Source organism: Ovis canadensis, chromosome 11 (genome assembly GCF_042477335.2).
Source record: "Ovis canadensis isolate MfBH-ARS-UI-01 breed Bighorn chromosome 11, ARS-UI_OviCan_v2, whole genome shotgun sequence".
Classification (NCBI taxonomy): domain Eukaryota; kingdom Metazoa; phylum Chordata; class Mammalia; order Artiodactyla; family Bovidae; genus Ovis; species Ovis canadensis.
In genome coordinates, this window is record NC_091255.1 from 61745572 (window position 1) to 61764330 (window position 18759).

Below are 18759 nucleotides of genomic sequence, written 5' to 3' on the forward strand. Positions count from 1 at the left end.
ACACCCCAGGCTGTGCCCACCCCGCCCCGGTCTCATCTGCGAGATTTTAGCTTATCAAGGCAACTGAGTGACTACAGAGAGAGGTCAGTGCCACTGATAGAAAACATAATGCTGCTCACAGCTCCCCAAGAAAGGAGAGGCGTGGGCAGCCATGCAGGGGCAAAGTGGGGAGCCGCAGGTTTGGTCAGGAGGCAGGAGGAGGATGGAGGGAAGCCCAGGCCAGAGGCTGGTAGGGCTGGGGAAACTGCTCCGGACGGGCCCTGGGGTCATCTCTGGTTATCTGGTACCTGGCACTGGGGTAATGGAGCAGGGGGAACGTGGGCTTGGGATATGAGGGTTGGTTCAATGAAGGAGGTGATTGGGCATTTGGCTGGTTTGCACAAGAAAGGCGTGCCCCCATCCCAGCCCTTTGCTCTCTTAGAATTGGCTGGCCCTGCGGAGGTGGGTGGAGATTGGGCAGTCTCTCCCCAGCCAGCAAGATATTTTTTTTTTCTTCTTTTGTACCACACAAGACCCTTAAGAGTCCCTTGGACTGCAAGGAGATCCAACCAGTCCATTCTAAAGATCAGTCCTGGGTGTTCATTGGAAGGACTGATGCTAAAGCTGAAACTCCAATACTTTGGTCACCTCATGCAAAGAGTTGACTTGTTGGAAAAGACTCTGATGCTGGGAGGGATTGGGCGCAGGAGGAGAAGGGGACAACAGAGGATGAGATGGCTGGATGGCATTACCGACTCGATGGACGTGAGTTTGAGTGAACTCCGGGAGTTGGTGTTGGACAGGGAGGCCTGGAGTGCTGCAGTTCATGGGGTCGCAAAGAGTCGGACACGACTGAGCGACTGAACTGAACTGAGCTGAACCTGAACCACACCAGGCATCTTGTAGGATTTTTAGTTCCCTGACCAGGGATCAAACCCATGCCTGCAACAGTGAGAATGCTGAGACCTTAACCACTGGACAGCCAGGGAATTCCCAGCAAGATTTTTAAAGATGCCAAAACTTCTTACTGCTGCTATGTAGTCATTTCAGTCATGTCTGACTCTGTGTGGCCCTATGGACTGCTGCCCCCCAGGCGCCTCTGTCCATGGGATTCTCTAGGCAAGAATACTTGTTAAGATATAGAGACTTCAAAAAGTATGTTTCGTACATACCCTCCACCTTGAGATTTTCCGGTTTTGGGAGCCAATCGCTACCTTTTCGCTAAGACCAATTCGGATTGCTTTTTCTGTCTCTTGAAATGCAAAAGGCCTGTCCAGCCAGGGCCTCCCATGCCCCTGCTGCAGCCGTCCATGTGGTCTTCACTCAGGTCCTCAGATATGTGCCTCCCCTCAGCACAGGCCCTTTGCTGTTTCTCTAGCTCTTCACCTCCCGTCCATCAGCTCTCAGACCAACAATCACTTCTCAGGGGGTGGCCCCCAACCTCCTCCTCACTACATCTGAATACAAGGATGAGAGTTATAACGACTCAGTTTTTGATTTGCTGATAAACGTGTGACCCTAGTCCTGGACTATCCACATCCCCGTGAGCCCTGTCCACACTCCCAGTGCCCCCTCCCACCACGTGTACACAGCAGGTGAGTAACTACTAAATGAACGAAGCTGGGGGTGAGTCATCCTGGGGTCTGCCAGGCAAAAAGTCACGTCCAGCGTACCTTCACATGGGAGAACGTCGCCAATGGGCAAGTGTCCCCTCCTCTCATCTTGGGAGGTTAGCGGCACTTAAACCAACAGGGAGCTGCTCCCCAGGTCAGGGAGACGCTCCCCAGGTCAGGGAGACCACGAGGCAAAGCCCTCAGCCATCTGTTCCCCTCCTGCCCGCCTGCAGACCGACCTGGAAGACATGACGGACCTCATAGAGATGCGGGAGGAGATTTCCAACCTGGTCATCAGCGCCATGAAGGAGGCCGAGGAGTACCAGGACTCCTTCGAGCGCTACTCCTACCTGTGGACGGACGACCCCCAGGAGTTCATGAAGAACTTCCTCACTTACGGGTGCGCCATCAGCCGGGAGGACCTGGACAGCCACCCTGAGGAGACCCTCCCCAAGACGCCGCCCACCCTCGCCCAGTTCCAGCAGCAGGTATGGTTTTCTCGCTTCTGGAATCAACCACTCCCTCCCCACCCCCACTGCTGTGCGGAGGCATTGGGTTTGATTGAGAACTCGGGTGAACGTTTTTTTTTAATGTGGGTTTTATTATTATTCAAGTACGGAGAGACCAACAGACCAGCAGACAGCCACCATGAAAAGAGGGCTCCCGAGAGGACGGGGCACTCCAGGCCATGGGTGTCGCCAGCGGGGCACCAGTGTCAGGAGACAGAGAATGAGGGGAAAGCGTGACCGAGAACTCACGCGAGGGTCTTCATGGGAAGGAACAAGCAAGGCAGGGCAAGCCGGCTTTGGATGGGTTAGTTTGAGCCGTTTCAGTGACTCGGGTATATGGGCTGTCTCAGGTTGTCAGGTACCTGGCCCCTGGGTGATATCTGAGCAGGTGGACAGTGGCCTCAAGTGTGAGAGCGGGTGGTAAAAATTGGGGTGCTGACTCTGGTTCATTGTTTACACATGAAACAATGTGGTCCTTGGCGGGGTGCAGGGGCTTGGGGAATTGTCTGCTATCTCTAGGAAAGAGCCAGCCTGTGACTAGGGGCGGGCTTGTCCCTCCAGGGTCAGCAAGGCTACCGATGCCATTCCTGATGTAGAACATGATGGGAATTTCCTGGTGGTCTGGCATTTAGGACTTGACTCTTCCTGGGTTTGCTCCCAGGTCAGGGAACTAAGATCCTTCAAAACACATGGAGTGGCCAAAATATATATGTATATTATAACACAAGAAAACGTAATGAGCTTACAGACCTTCATGTCTTCATGTCTTCCTGAAGCTTGGTGAGGGTGGCCCAGCCATAGGGGAGATCCTTGGGGTAGGGGACACAGTCTCTCCCACAGTGGGAGGGGGACAGCCAGCTGCCGATCTTGAAAGCCTCGAGGACAGGCAGCAGCACAAAGCTGGTGGAGTCAAGGGTGCCCCATGGCGCCCGGGACCCTTGCACCCCTCGGAGCTTAGGTCATGCCCTCCTTCAGAAGCCCTGCTGGCCTCGCCCAGCGATGTCCCTTTCTGACAGCCTGTATCCCATGTTCGGCGATAGACTTCTGGGCTGCAGGGGCTGTCCGCTGGGGCTGGGAGAAGGAAAGGAGCGCATGTGAGGGCCTCCCCTGCTGCCACGCGCTGTGCTGGCCCCACCGCAGCAGCCCGAGAGCTGAGCAGGTCCTTGCCTCCCAGATCGACTCCTACGAGAAGCTGTACGAGGAGGTGTCCAAGTGCGACAACACCAAGGTGTTCAACGGCTGGCTGCAGTGCGACTGCCGCCCCTTCAAGCAGGCCCTCCTCAACACCATCAAGCGCTGGAGCCTCATGTTCAAGCGGCACCTGAGCAACCACGTCATCAACAGGTGGGCACCAGGACCGCTGCCCTGGGCCCACCCCCACCCCCACCCCCACCCCCACCGGCCTGACACTGACCACACCCCAGAGAGCCTTGTGCCAGGGCCCCCAGCCAGCTGGGTGTAGAGTTGAAGGTCAGGTTTAAAGACCAGCGGCCCCACGGAGCATGGGTCCCAGCAGGAAAGTGTCACCTGGCGGGGAGTGGGGGCCCTGGTTTCTCAATCATTGCTTCTTTACTGGGCACTTACCGTGTCTGGCCAACAGGTGCCAAGGAATCCTTTAGGAGCCCTGAGTTGGGCAGGGAAGCCTGGCATAAAACTCAAGGGTGGTACCTGTGCAGTTACAGGTGGTGGTGGGCTGGGAGTCACCAGGAGCCCCGAGAACATGTAATCCTGCTCTTCCATCCAGGAGGCCCTGCAAAGGCCACCCTTAGATGTGACCCTAAACGGGAATCGCCGACCAGTTGAGCTAGTGAAACATGGGGTGCCAGGCAGACAGGGACACGGCCCTCCCGTAGAGGGGGGCGCCCATCACATGCGGCCTCATACCCAACAGCCTCGCAGACCTGGAAGCCTTCATGAAAGTTGCCAGGATGGGCTTAACGAAGCCCGTTAAGGAGGGGGATTATGAAGGCCTCGTGGAAGTGATGGGGCATCTGATGAGGGTCAAGGAGAGGCAGACGGCCACGGACAACATGTTTGAGCCTCTGAAGCAGACCATCGAGCTGCTCAAGTCCTACGGGGAGGAGATGCCCGAGGAGACGCACGTGAAGCTGCAGGTAGACGGGCCTGGGATGCCCCGTCGGGGGAGCTGGAGCCCCACGGGGCATGGCCAGAGGAGGACAGGCCCTTGTGACCTGGAACCTGTGGGCCAAACCTCCTCTTCTAGACCTGAGGTTACCGGGGAACAGTGGGGTGGGAGGACAAGGCTCTCCAGGGACGAGGGGACAGGCAGATTGCCTCCCAAGGGTGGGAGGGGAATAGTCCCTGCATTTAGCTGGCATTTCAATGGATTAGAAATGCCTTCGTGTCCCATGCCTCTTCCTGAGCCCAGCGGGACCCTGGGCATGAGGGACGGTGGACTGAGAATGGGGTCCGCAGAGGCCCTGCCAAGATTAGGGGCCAGCAGCGAGGCTGAGAGAGAGCCCTGGAAGAGAAGGCTCCCAGGCAGCTGCAGGCCATGGAGCAGAGGGGCCACGGCAGGGGATGCAGGGACTTGAAGAATTCCGGCACTTTATGCTGATTTGCCGGATGCCAATGTCGGTGCCAATGCATCTGTGTGTGCGGCTGGAGTCAGTGGGGGGAGGGAGGGACGGAGGAGATGGGTCCTGCAGGCAGGGTCAAGCCACGCCCCTGGCTTTGTCTCCTCCCAGACCTGGCTGCTTCTACCCACTCCCTTTCTCTGCCCTGACTGTGTCTGGTCACACAGGCCTGATTCCCTGCGCTGGGAGACACGGACGCCAGCCAGTGCCCAAGACCGCCGGCAGGATGGTGTGGGTGGCTGCGGCGACCTCTCGCGCTGCCCAGGCCCTGATTTAGAGCATGTCATGTTTGGTCCCTTTTCCCCCTGCCCAGGGCTCAGTAAGGACCAGGATTAGAAGTGTGTGTGGCCAGGCCCAGGAGCTCTGGGGCCATGGAGAGGGCAAGTGGGGTGGTAAAAGTTCTGATAAATGTTTGAGGCCTGCCGCTGCCAACAAAGACTGTTAGTTAATTGTAGAAGAAAGTGAAACAATACCTATTTGTGGGCAAAGAGATTAGGGGCTGGGATTTTTGTCTTTAAAATATTTTACGGCAAGTACAATATTTGCCCAATTGTGGAGAACTTGGAAAATACAAATCTTCATCTGATTGCTAAAGTCATTCTTTCTTTATATATAAAAATGTATTTATTTTAATTGGAGGCTAATTACTTTACAACATCGTAGGGGTTTTGCCGTACATTGACATGAATCCGCCACGGGCGTACATGTGTTCCCCATCCTGAACCCCTCTCCCACCTCCCTCCCCATAAAGTCATTCTTGAAATGACAAAATGACAGGAATGGAGGACAGGTTAGTGGCTGCCCAGGCTGGGGATGCAGGATAGGTGCTGATGCGAAGAGCTGACACAGGACATTTCCCTCGCAGGGACGAACAGCGAGGTGTGTAGATTGTCGTGGGGGTTATGGGAACCTATACATGAGACAAAAATGCCTAGGACTACCCCTGCCTACAACACACGCACTCACACGCACAAGTAGACTGAGCCTAAAACGGTAAAACCTGACAAGTTCCGTCATCTGTTAACAGAAACACCCCAGGGTCCGATGCTGGCTTGGCTCTCAAGCCTTAGTTATATAAGATGCCAGCACTGTGGAAGCCTGCGGGGAGGCACACAGGACTCTTTGTGCTATCTTTTTTCAATACTTATTTATTGATTTATTTGCCTACACTGCGTCTTAGTTGCAGCACACAGCGTCTTTGGCTGTGGCACGGGGGATCTAGTTCCCTGACCAGGAATCGAACTTGGGATTGGAGAGCCTTAGCCACTGGACCACCAGGGAAGTCCCTCCCTGTGATATTTTTGCAACTCCCCATGAGTCCATAATGATCTCACACTAGAAAATTTTTAAAAAGAGCAGAAAAGGGAGTGGTCCTTGGCCTTTACTTGCACAGGAACTGCCAGAGCAGTGGACAAACACCAAGAAGCTGGCCATCCAGGTGAAGCAGAACGTGTCGCCCCTGCAGGCCAACGAGGTCAGCATCCTGAGGCGGAAGTGCCAGCAGTTTGAGGTACGGTGGCCTGGGGGGCGGGGCCGGGGTGCAGCTCCCACCACGGCCAGGCCCTGGGACGGGGAGCCTGAGTGTCTCACGTGGTCCTCCCACAGCTCAAGCAGCACGAGTTCAGAGAGAGGTTCAGGCAAGAAGCCCCGTTCACCTTCAGCGACCCCGACCCCTACAAGTCCCTCAGTAAGGTATTTTTGCTCAAGGAGGAGATGCGGTGGTGACTCTGGGACCCATCTTTTCTCAAGCTGCCATTCTCATGAGCCCAGAAACACGGCCTCCATGGGACCAGCTTTCGGGCCGAGCGCACGTGTGTGTGTGTGTGTGTGTGTGTGTGTGCGGGCACGTGCATGTGTGTGTGCACGTGCATGTGTGTGTGCACAGACATGCAAGCTCAGCCATCCTATGGGGCCTCCCCTCCAGGCCCCATCAGAGAAGCCAGGGGTGGCTGGGGGGACGGATAGGAGTTAGCTGCCTTCCTGTGTGCGTGGGGTCGGAGTACAGTGTGCTGACGGCTCTGTGAGTCACTGGGATGTGACGAGTGGGGGCAGACGGGGAAGGCTCCACCGAGTGCGGGCACCCTGCTCACTGGCTTCCTCCCATGCCCGCAGCAACAAAAGAGCATCGCGGCCATGGAGAGCATCATGGAGGCGCTGTGCAAGTCCGGGAGCCTCTTCGAGGTCAGCGTCCCGGACTACAAGCAGCTTAAGGCTTGTCACAAAGAGGTCCGCCTGCTGAAGGAGCTCTGGGACATGATCATCATGGTGAGGGGCCATTCTGGCTTGGGGGGCGGGTGGGGCAGGTAGAAAGAGGGGGAGGTGGGAGAGGGGTCCACGGGCAGCATCCCAGCACCAAGAAGGGGCAGCTCCTGTTATCCCCCCATGACACCCACCTCTGATGGTTGATGGAGGCAGCCCCTCTTCCCAAACACAAGAGTAGGAAGCCTCACTCTCCGCCCCAGGGTCAAGACAATGTCCACAGCACACGGGCATGCTAGTTCCCCATGGTCTCGCCTTTTGGCGCCTCCATTTCCAGAGATATTTCAGTTCTTCTCTTTTTTCACTTTTTATGTATGGCAGTATGTGTGCATGCGTGCAAAGTCACTTCAGTCGTGTCTGACTCTGCAACCCCATGGACTGTAGGCCACCAGGCTCCTCCATCCATGGAATTCTCCAGGCAAAAGTACTGGAGTGGGTTGCCATGCTCTCCCCCAAGGACCTTCCAGACCCAGGGATTGGACTTGCGTCCCCTGCATTGGCAGGCGGGTTCCTCACCACTGTGCCACCGACAAAGCCCTCACTGGAGAATAGCTGGCTAACAGCGCTGTGTCTCAGGTGTCCAGCAAAGTGACTCAGTTATGCATATACATGTATCTGTTCCTTTTCGAATTCTTTTCCCGTTTAGGTTATCACAGAGTATGGAGAGGAGTTCCCTGTGATACACAGTAGGTCCCTACTGGTTGTCTGTCTTTTTTTTTTTAATAGATAATGCCTTGATTTTAATTTTTTTTTATCTCTTGGCCGCACTGCGTGGCATGCAGGATCTTAGTTCCCTGACCAGGGATCGACCCCGTGCCCTCTGCAGTGGAAGCACAGAGTCCCAACCACTGGGCCGCCAGGGAAGTCTCCCTGGTTATCTGTCTTAAATACAGCAGGGTGTGCCTGTCAACCCCAAACTCCCAACGCATCCCTCCCTCCCCACCCGCCGTGACCTTAAGTTCCTTCTCTAAGTCTGTGTTAGTTCTTTTCCTTTGTGCTCTTGAATGAACTTCAGAATCTGTCAAATCCTCCTCTCTTCAGATAGAAAACTCTCAGACTACACACAGACTTGAATCTACTCTGTGAGCTCATCTGGGGAGGGTTCCCCTCCTGGTAGCAGTATTTGTCCCTGCCCAGGAGCAGGCTCTGTCTTGTCATGTATCTTGTTTCTTAGATTACATCTTAGTAAGATAATGTAAATGTCTGTATCCTGACCATGCTGAATATATCTCTCATAGAGGGCGGAGTCGGGGAGAATCTTTGGAGCCACAGGCTCCATCACAACCGCCCACAAAGGGAGAGAATCCATCAGAGCCTCTAGATACCTTTTTTTTTTTTTTTCAATTCACTGAATTCAAGTGTCTCGTGCTCGAGTGACCTGACTGAACAATGCTGCTGCTAAGTCGCTTCTGCCGTGTCTGACTCTGTGCGACCCCACAGACAGCAGCCCACCAGGTTCCTCTGTCCCTGGGATTCTCCAGGCAAGGACTGAACAATAAGCGAAGTCAACTCAGAAAGCTGCACTGTCCCTTGATAAATACCACTTAGCACTGACCCAAGAATGCAGGTTGTCTTTCCCAGGAGATAACGATAAGCATTTCCCGTCAGGGTGTTGCAAGAAAAATTGACAAAACAAATGAGCCAGGGTACTTCTATGATAACAGGATACAGAAGCAGCTTAAACTTAAACCAGAAAGGGCCATCGATTTCTGTGGGGATTAATGCTTCAAGTCTTGGGATTTGCAGAGTCAGTCCCTTGTCAGCGCCCCAACTGTTGGTCATTGTCTGTCAAGGATGTCTACCAAGATCAGTCTGCTCTGCCCCAAGCCTCTGCCAGCAACCTCTGGCCCTCTCCAGGACCCCCATCCAGCTCCCAAGCCATTCTCAGCCCACCCTGAATTTAAGACTGGAGCCTCTTGGGTTTCCGCCTCCGCGCTTGGCAGGGGGGTGCCCCAGTACCACCTGTGTCTTGTTTCACCCTGTTACGAGTGGAATTTCTTCTGGTGTGTCTTTGTCAGTGTAAGCTAGGTTGGGCTTCCCTGGTGGCTCAGTAGTAAAGAGTCCGCCTGCCAGTGAGGGAGACCTGGGTTCAGTCCCTGGATTGGGAAGATCCCCTGGAGAAGGAAACAGCAACCCACTCCAGTATTCTTGCCTGGGAGACTGCATGGACAGAGGAGCCTGGTAGGCCAGTCTTTGGGGTTGCAAAGAGTCAGACAAGACTTAGTGATTAAACAACAACAAGTAAGCTAGGTTACTCTGCAGTAACAAACAGCCCTAAGACACAAAATCTCTGTGTTGTTAACCACAGATACATATTTTTCGTTCGTGCAAAGTCCACACTCCAGTTCCAGGTAAACCCTCCACAGCTCAGTGCATGTCCACAACTGCCGAGGCAGGTAGAGGGGACTGTGGGTTCAGCGTTGGCACCTCGTTGCCTCTGCCCCCCAGGTGACAGGTGTCATCCACGTTCCATTGGCTGGGGCAACTTTTGTGGCCTCAGCAAGACATGGGACAGAACAAGATCCCGGTGAGCAGTGACGAAGCCCATGTTTTGCCAAAATCTCTCTTAACTTCTGACTTTTAAGTTAAATCTATCATGGTAGAACTGGGGTTCTTTTTGCCCCCCCCCCCCGTATCCGGTCACTTTACCAAGCTCTGTCCTTAGTGCTGGAGACTCCTCATTGGATTTTTCCATCCGAGAGCAATGCCAGGAAGGTGGCATGGGTGCCTTCCTGAACCGCCCCCAGTAGAGGAGTCAGCGGGCGTTTCTCCACCTCAGGTCAACACCAGCTTCGACGCCTGGAAGACCACCAAGTGGAAGGACATCAACGTGGAGCAGATGGACATAGACTGTAAGAAGTTTGCCAAGGATGTGAGGTCCCTAGACAAGGAGATGAAGAGCTGGGATGCCTTTGTGGGGCTGGACAACACCGTGAAGAACATGATTACGTCCCTGCGCGCCGTGAGCGAGCTGCAGAACCCCGCCATCCGGGACCGCCACTGGCAGCAGCTCATGCAGGCCACCCAGGTACCACACTGACGCAGGGGCGGAGGGCAGCGCTCCTCGGGAACTCGCTACGGGAGTGGGGGGTTGACGCTGGCAAAGCTGGCTTCACGCGTGCGCACCCCAGGCCATCACACAGGGCTCCAGGCTCAGGTGGCCCCAAGCTGGGTTAGAGGCTCTGCTGTCACTATCTTGATTTCCTTATTTAATACCTTTTTCACACGGGATTCCATCATTTTCATTTTGTACCAGGCCCTGCAAATTACGCAGCCAGTACTGCTTGTAGCATGAATGGTAAATGTCCATGGGGCTCAGGAAGTTGGGGTAGAAGAATAGTCCTGGGTCCCCGCACATACCCCAGGAGTGTAGGGTCCTAGCGCCAAAATTTCCCCAGGGATGTTCCCAGGTGGGGAGCGGGAGGGACATTGGCCTTGACACTCACTGAAGGTGAATAGGACCATTCCCACTGTCAGCAAACATTGAACAAAACTCTATGGAACGGCTACTGTGCAGAGGCCCCACGTAGGTGTCAAGGAAGCAGAGAGGTTGAGGACACGGGCCCTGCACTCAGAACAGCAAAGGAAAAAAGAACACAGGCCATGGTGTTTGGGAGGCGGAGTGGGGTGCTCAGCGGCAGTTCTAGGGGTGCAGAGGAGGCAGCCACCTCCCCGGTTAGGGAAGTGCAGGACCAGCATCAGGAACATGTGGGGCGTGGCCTGGGCCTTGGGGAAGGGAAGGGAGAGACAGATGAGCAGAAGGGATTGTCTCAAATACGGAGGCCACTGGCCTGCAGGCTCATGTACCCCATCCAGGGCCTGGGAGAGACCCCCGGGCAGTGATCAACAAACAACAGCAACGTCCCAGGAATCGGGCCTCACCAAGGACTTGTTGAGACCTGGGCAGGTATTTTCCCAACCATGATTGAGAAACACTCAGTTCCATCAGTTGGTCAAACCAGTTTTTGTGGCAGGCTTGGAATCCAGGCTTGGAAATGTCTATGCGAAAGCGAGAAAGATTTGAAGACTGGGTGACACCATGCAAATACCTGCTATTGTTACCAGAGTAACAGTACCTGTGACACAGCCACGCCTGTTGCTAACACGGCAGCTTCCCCAGATGGATCGGGTCCTGCAGCTACGGTCACAAAGCCCCACACGGTGGGGGTCTTAAAACCACAAAATGTCCCTGGAGGCCGAAAACCGGAAGTCAAGGAGTCAGCAGAACCATGATCCCTCCGATGTCTAGGGGAGGACCCTCCCCTGCCTCTCCCAGCTTCTGGTGGTCCCAGGCGGCCCTTGGCTAGTGCCTGCACCTGAAGCATCCTTGCCTCCGCGGTCACCTGGCCTCCTCTGCATTTCAAACCTCCCTCTTCTTTTCATGTTGAAAACAGCTGCCATCGCGTTCTGTGTAGTTGACCCGAGATGATCTCATCTCAAGATCCTTAACAACTGCAGAGACTCTATTTCTGAATAAGGTCACATTCTGAAGTCCTGGTGGGCTCTGTTGCTACCAGTCTTACAGGGAGGAGAGGCCTGGAGGAGTGTCTGCCCAAGTCACGGAACTCCCAACACCCGCTTCATGGCCTGGGTTCCTCCCTCGCCAGCCTCTACATGAAGGACAAAGGTGTCCCTCACCTGGAGAGCATGTGACCGAATGTGAAATGTGCCTATTTTTTTCCTCTGCAGGTGAAATTTGAAATGTCAGATGAGACCACCCTGGCAGATTTACTCCAGCTGAACCTACACAAATACGAGGATGAGGTCCGAAACATTGTCGACAAGGCTGTGAAGGAGTCTGGGATGGAAAAGGTATCCTTTGTTGACAGTGAAGTTTGTTTTATATGGAATGATGCTGAAACTGAACCACCAGCCTGACGCCTGTTGAATGTGCTGATGTAGGGTTGAAACTAATGTACCACCAGTTAATGCCTGACTGAACTCTCCTCTCTTTCCGTGAAGCACCCTCCTCTGTGGTCCATCCTGCCTCAGCCTCTGCCTTCTGAGACGCTGAATGGGGCTGGGGCAGGGTAGGCAGTGGTCAGGAGGGCTGGCCATCAGCTGGTACCTAGGGGCCATTCCAGGACACATGAAAATGCTGGAGGATTCCTTTGCAATTCAAACCTCTCTCCTCATCGGTTTTTTGAGTTTGAATGGTCACAGTTGGGCTTGCTTTCTTTTTTAAACAGCTTTATTGAGCTATAAATCACATACCCATTCACCCATTTAAAGTGTGCAGTTCAATGGCTCTTAACATATTTACAGAAATGTACAGCAATCACGTGTTAGAATTAGTCAATTTTAGGACATTTTCATCTCCTCAAAAAGGGATGAAACCCAGACCCTTTAGCTAGTATCTCCCCATCTTCTCACACCTGCACCCATCTCAGCTCTGACCTACTGCTTCCTGTCTTCTATAGGATTGCCTTTTCTGTGCATTTCATATACATGTAAACATATAGAATCTGGGCTTTTGTGTCTGACTTCTTTCACTGAGCATGTTTTCAAGTTTCCTTCATGTTGTAGCATGTGTCCATACTTCATTCTTTTTTACAGCCAAATAATATTTCATTATATGAATACTCCACATGTTGTCAATCCATTCACCCACTGAGGGACATTTGGGTTGCTTCTATCTGTTGGCCACTGTGAATAACATTGGCACGAACATTTTGGCTTTCTGAGAGCAGGGCCTCCTTCCACGTTCCAGGAAACTCTGGGTCCTCTTCAGTGATTCTTGCCAGATCCTTGCTGACCCGGTTCCTGTTCCTCCGAAAGGTGCTGAAAGCCCTGGACAGCACCTGGTCCACCATGGAGTTCGAGCACGAGCCGCACCCACGGACGGGCACCATGATGCTCAAGTCAGACGAGGTGCTGGTGGAGACGCTGGAGGATAACCAGGTGCAGCTGCAGAACCTGATGATGTCCAAGTACCTGTCCCACTTCCTGAAGGAGGTGACCAGCTGGCAGCAGAAGCTGTCCACGGCGGACTCGGTCATCTCCATCTGGTTCGAGGTCCAGAGAACCTGGAGCCACCTGGAGAGCATCTTCATCGGTTCTGAAGACATCCGCGCCCAGCTGCCGGAGGACTCCAAGAGCTTTGATAACATCGACGTGGAGTTCAAGGTGAACACAGCTCTCCGGCTCCTGCCTTTGGGCACTTTTGGAAATGGCTCCCTTGGTGCAAACAGGGCTCCTGATGCCACGGTGATCCCTTTGTCCTCCCAGGCCCTGATGGAAGACGCGGTGAAAACACCCAACGTGGTTGAAGCCACCAACAAACCTGGCCTCTACGACAAACTTGAGGACCTGAAGAAGAGGTGGGTCCCATACCTGTCCAGACGAGGGGCTTCACTGTGGCAGAAACCCGAGTCATGCGCCTCCCCTCGCTACCCTGCTGGCCAGGCCAGGAAACCCCCAGGTTGTGGGTTAACACATCCCCTCCCTAGAAGCACCTGTCACTTCCTCCACCCTAGCCACAGAGCCTGCCTTCAGCCTCAGAGGAAGCCACGATGGCAGAGATTCAACTGTAGCCCCTCCTGCCTGGCGATGTCCACAAGTGTGGGGGCTGGCTGAGAATGAGCGTGTCCGCCTGGAAGATTTGAATCAAACTGGGGCTGTGAATGGCCTGGGCATCTCCAGGGTCATCTATCCAGCACGTGGAAAGATGGGCTGAAGAGACCTTCTGTCAAGCAGGACTCAGCAGCCTCGTTCCCTGCCCCTAGGTTGGCTGTGTGCGAAAAGGCCTTGGCTGAATATTTAGAGACGAAAAGACTGGCTTTCCCCAGGTTCTACTTTGTCTCTTCAGCTGACCTCCTGGACATTCTCTCCAATGGAAATGACCCCGTGGAGGTAGGTGGGCCCCTGATGGTCCGAAGGGGCACCAGGCCTCATGTCCGGGTGGCCCCAGGATGTTGGAGGAGTGTCCGAGAGGTGGTCCACACCAGAAGCCGCCCAGGGGTCGGGCTGTGACAGAAGGACCCGGAACCTCTCTCAGAGCTGGCCCTTCCCACCCTGAGCTCCATCATTGTGCTCTGGAAAATGGGTGAGATGCCCGTTTCTAAGACACAAGCCGCTCATCCTACTAAACCCCAGACACCGGGAGGAAAAGCCCCTGTGAGGCTTCTCTTCTAAAAGAGAGAAGGGCGAGCATCCAGGCAAAGGGAGGGGACCATATTTTATTTTAATCATGGGGTTGCAGATGTACGGTACGGGAACCCCAGGGCGGCCCACGGTTTAGGTTCTGAGCATCTGACTTACGGGCATAGGCCCCGTGCCCCCTGGGACAGAACCTTCTCAGGGAAGAGAAGAAACAGACATTCAGAAGATTCTGCCGAGCAGTTTGCTGTTTCCTTTGTTGGTGAAGTGTGTTTAATCAGCATCCCAGAGGCTGGGGGTAGGGAGGTGGGGGAGAATAAGTAAAAAAAAAAAAAATGATGCTTAAGACCGCCCGAGGGAGACCCAGGCCACGGGCATCCACCTGCGAACCCCTAGGTTGCAAAATCCAACGTTCTCCCCCTCCGACCCCGAAATCCAGGTGAGCCGCCATCTGTCCAAGCTCTTCGACAGCCTGTGTAAACTGAAGTTCCGCCTGGACGCCAGTGGGAAGCCGCTCAAGTTCGGCCTGGGCATGTACAGCAAGGAAGACGAGTATGTGGACTTCGACCAGGAGTGCGACCTCTCAGGGCAGGTGCGAGCCACCACGGGGACGCGCAGAGAGCTGCCCCTGGGGTGGCGGCGCCCCGTGGCCGGGACCTCACGGCCACAGAGAGGCTGTCAGCAGCAGCCCGTGGCCAGCCCTCTCTCCTCTTCCCTTGGCCTCGCAGAACAAATGCTTAAGGGACGTCTTTCTAGGAGTCCCTGCACAGCCTTGCCTATGCAGTCTGAGGTGACCTGTGAAAAGAAAGAAAGGAGAAATGAAGAGGGGGAAGGGAGGGAGAGAACAGATTTATTAATGCCCTTAAATCTTTGTTGTTCTATTATTATTAATGCCAAGGGGACCACTTTGGAGGGTGCCATGCACACCTGCCAAGGTCTCATCCCTGTTCAGCACGACGGGCTTTACAGCTTCCATATTTAGCAGAGGGCTTCCCTTACCCTGGGCAGCCCGGCCCCCTGTCCCACCTCCCCAGCCCAGGAGGCTGCTCCCTTCTGCTGACAGCAAGCTTCCTGGCTGCCCTCTCCCCCTTCTCTTTGCCCAAGTATTATTCAAGCATCCAAATCAAGTCTTACATTTTGCCTAAGCAAAATGTAATTTGGAGGTAAATTGGCTTGGGGCATTAAAAATCTCATGCGAGAAAACTTGAGCTCCAACAAGTTGAATTCAGAGTGCCTGGCTGGACAGGGTCAGCAGGATCCATTCATCGATTTGTTCAGACACTTCCCACACTTAACCACTTACAGACATAACCACTGATCTACAGCGAGCTTTGTGCTTCTATCAATAGCTTAAAAGAAAAACCAACCTGATTATCCCATTCGGGTATTTTCCCCCTGGTGGCAGTTAGCTGAAGGTTTGTATTTCAAAATGCACGCAAGGCTCATCAGCCAGTTTGTCCGTGTGACCATCTCAGACCCTGAGAGAATGCCCCTGGGGACAAGTGGGGCTCTGCTAGTCAGAATCCGCCTGGGACACGGGGCAGCAGGGCCCGGGGGACAGTTGCCCTGTCCCGGAATATCAGCACCACTTCGTGGGCTCAGACATAGACCGTCTTCTCTAGCTTTTTCTCTCGCTCCCTCTCCCTTCTGTGAATGCACACGAAAGCCCAAGGCAACTAGTTTTGTGGGTACAGCTAGCCTTGCTGAACACGTTTTTCCAGCAGGCCATTCTTGCCGCTCAGAAAATCTGGGCATTTCTACCCCTGGAATGATGGTAAGGATGAGGACAAGTGGTCATTTCTTTCGTAAATTGTCAGAGCACGTCCTCGGATGAGACGTGCTTACCCTCTCTGGTCCCCGTGGCTCCGTCCCCAGGTAGAGGTCTGGCTGAACCGGGTGCTGGACAGGATGTGCGCCACGCTCCGCCACGAGATCCCCGAGGCTGTGGTGACCTATGAGGAGAAACCGAGAGAGCAATGGATCTTTGACTACCCCGCCCAGGTCCGAGCTGGGTGGACGGGGCAGCTCTGAGATGCGGGGAGGGGTGGATGGAGCTCACCCGTCCTGGGTTAGCCACAGTCCGGCGGTGAAAAGCCACCGTATCTGGTGTGAACTCTTCCATCGGACAGAAAACGGCACTCACGTGGCGGGGTCCTGGGGCCCCCCTCTGTTTCCAGATCGCGCTCACATGCACCCAAATCTGGTGGACAACCGAGGTGGGCTTGGCGTTTGCCCGGCTGGAGGAAGGCTACGAAAATGCTGTCAAAGATTACAACAAGAAGCAGGTGTGTCCCGCCCACCTCCGTGTCCGTCCAAGCACCTTGCTCTGTGAGGCCCCGGCTTGTGCCTCTGCCACTCCTGAGTCAAAAGCAGCCAAATATTGGCAACAGCTGTTCAGCCCAAGAGTAACTGCTTCAGAAATACACGACTTTAATTCTCTATTTCGATTTGATTTTTTGACAGATTCTTGGTTAGAAATTTAGAAACCAAAGACAGTGTTTAAAATGAAAGATATAACCCTGTCAACAGACTCTTAGCTAACCTAGTGTACATATAATCAGTTCCTAGGCAAAAAGATACAACTATCCAAGTGGCTTTAAAATCCTGTTTTCACTCACTGTCTGCCGTCTTTCACGACATCAGATCTTCATAGACACCATTTTTAGTGACTCCTTGATATTCCACGGGGGAGGGGCAGTTCCCGAGCACCTAGGGGGACCCGCCCAGCCCGGAGGCCACCCCTGAGGCCACCCCTGGAGCCGTGTCCGAGGGAGGCATGTTTGCTCCCGCAGATCAGCCAGCTGAACGCGCTCATCACCCTGCTCATTGGAAACCTCAGCGCAGGGGACAGAATGAAGATCATGACCATCTGCACCATCGACGTCCACGCCCGGGACGTGGTGGCCAAGATGATCACCGCCAAGGCAAGGGCGCCGGGGGGTTCCAGGAGCCAGGGTGGGGGCCTGGGGCTCAGGACTCCAGCCAGCATCCCCCACCCCAGTTACCTCTTCTTCCTCAGTGGGGCAGGGGGGACACTTCTCCAGGCAGTGGCTACCCCATCCTTCACCCCTAGTCTAACCCCTGGTAAGCCACTGGATGAACAGCCCAATCAGAAGTGCCCCCGGTTCAGCAGTGGGAGGGTGGTGTTAGGCTTGATGGGGGCACCTGGGGAGGATGGGGAGCTGGAAGCACCCCAGGGTCAGGGACCGCTTGGAGGCAAGCCAGCCTGCTCCCCCCGCAGGTGGAGAGCTCCCAGGCCTTCACCTGGCAGTCCCAGCTGCGGCACCGCTGGGACGAGGAGCGGAAGCACTGCTTTGCCAACATCTGCGACGCCCAGATCCAGTATTCATATGAGTACCTGGGCAACACGCCGCGGCTGGTCATCACCCCACTCACGGACAGGTGAGGGCCCCAGCCGCCTTCCCGTCTGGCCGTGAACAATGCAGGGGAGGGAATCGCACCCTTTCTCTAGGCTCTTCCCCACACGTCCTTGCACCGTCAGACCCAAATGTCCCCTGCTGAGGCTGACGGATGCGGGCGTTTGGGTTGGGGGACCTGCGTTCAGGTTCAGTTCTGCCTTCTTTCAGGCACCCAGCCTTGGAGCCGAGACCTTGTTCCCTCATTCTGACCCTGGCTGTGTGGCCTTAGGGGTGTTGCTTAGCCTTTCTGAGGGCCTGTAAAATGGGGACGATGTTTTATAAATCTGCAGCAGCTTGTCGAGGGTCAAGTGAATCATATAACACCAAAAAGCACTCAGACCAGGTCCTCAGCGCCTGTGTTGCGGCTGTTGCGTTGGGTGGGCACCGTAACGTCCCCCCCAACCCCCCAGTGCCGAGGCTGGTTCGGGCCTCACATAGCGTCTGCTCCAGCAGGACAGCGTTCGCCCCTTGGTGACATCTCAAGTCCTCCTTGGCCCCTTTGAGCCCTCTTTGGTGCCACCTTGGGGCTCAGGGGCCATCACCGACCCACGGTAAAAGAAAGCGGGCAGCCCTGGGGTTGCCACCCACAGGCTGATTGAACATCCCTTACAGATGCTACATAACCTTGACCCAGTCCCTCCATCTGATCATGGGCGGAGCTCCTGCTGGCCCCGCCGGGACCGGCAAGACCGAGACGACCAAGGACCTGGGCAGAGCCCTGGGCACCATGGTCTACGTCTTCAACTGCTCTGAGCAGATGGACTACAAGGTAGACACCCCACGTCCAGGGGACCCTGGAGTCCCCTCCCCCAGGAGGCCGCAGCCAACAATCCCCAAGTGACCGCTGGGCGGGTGGCACTGCTGGCTGGCCTCTTGGGCATGACCAATGTGTCTGGTAGAGGATCCCAGGGTGGACAAGACCCACCCGCAAACATCCTCCCCCACTGGGGAGGCAACCCTTCCCAACCTACATCCCAAGCTTGTCCCAGCAACTGGGAGCACCAGAGAGAGTGAGAGCCTTCAAGGGGGCAGGGGGTAGGGGGTGGCCCAGAGGCTTTGCGGCACAGCCACAGTTCTTAAAGGGCCCAGGAAAGAAGACCGTGGAGGTCAGGTCAAAGCAGCCTCTGGTGGGAAGGGTTGGGGGCACTGAGGTCATGAGCGTGGCCCCCTGGGGCCTCCCTGCCCCAACCCCGTGGGATCCCCAGGGTCCAGGAGACCCCATCTTGAGGCTGAGGGTGGGGACAGCAGCCCCCTGACTGTCAAGGCCACAGCCCACACCAACCTC

General features: G+C 55.0%; 1 protein-coding gene across 1 annotated transcript in view; it reads left to right on the forward strand.

Moving 5' to 3' along the window:
• Positions 1-18759, forward strand: part of DNAH17 (dynein axonemal heavy chain 17) — a 97110-nt gene that overhangs the window by 27644 nt on the left and 50707 nt on the right. The window contains exons 19-35 of the mRNA XM_069541994.1: positions 1826-2080; positions 3276-3445; positions 3993-4215; positions 6092-6208; positions 6304-6390; positions 6811-6963; positions 9737-9985; positions 11647-11769; positions 12736-13083; positions 13186-13277; positions 13683-13809; positions 14495-14647; positions 15931-16056; positions 16233-16340; positions 16848-16979; positions 17297-17457; positions 18087-18243. Of these exons, the coding sequence (XP_069398095.1) occupies positions 1826-2080; positions 3276-3445; positions 3993-4215; positions 6092-6208; positions 6304-6390; positions 6811-6963; positions 9737-9985; positions 11647-11769; positions 12736-13083; positions 13186-13277; positions 13683-13809; positions 14495-14647; positions 15931-16056; positions 16233-16340; positions 16848-16979; positions 17297-17457; positions 18087-18243 (2781 nt within the window). The remainder of the gene's footprint in view (positions 1-1825; positions 2081-3275; positions 3446-3992; positions 4216-6091; positions 6209-6303; positions 6391-6810; positions 6964-9736; positions 9986-11646; positions 11770-12735; positions 13084-13185; positions 13278-13682; positions 13810-14494; positions 14648-15930; positions 16057-16232; positions 16341-16847; positions 16980-17296; positions 17458-18086; positions 18244-18759) is intronic.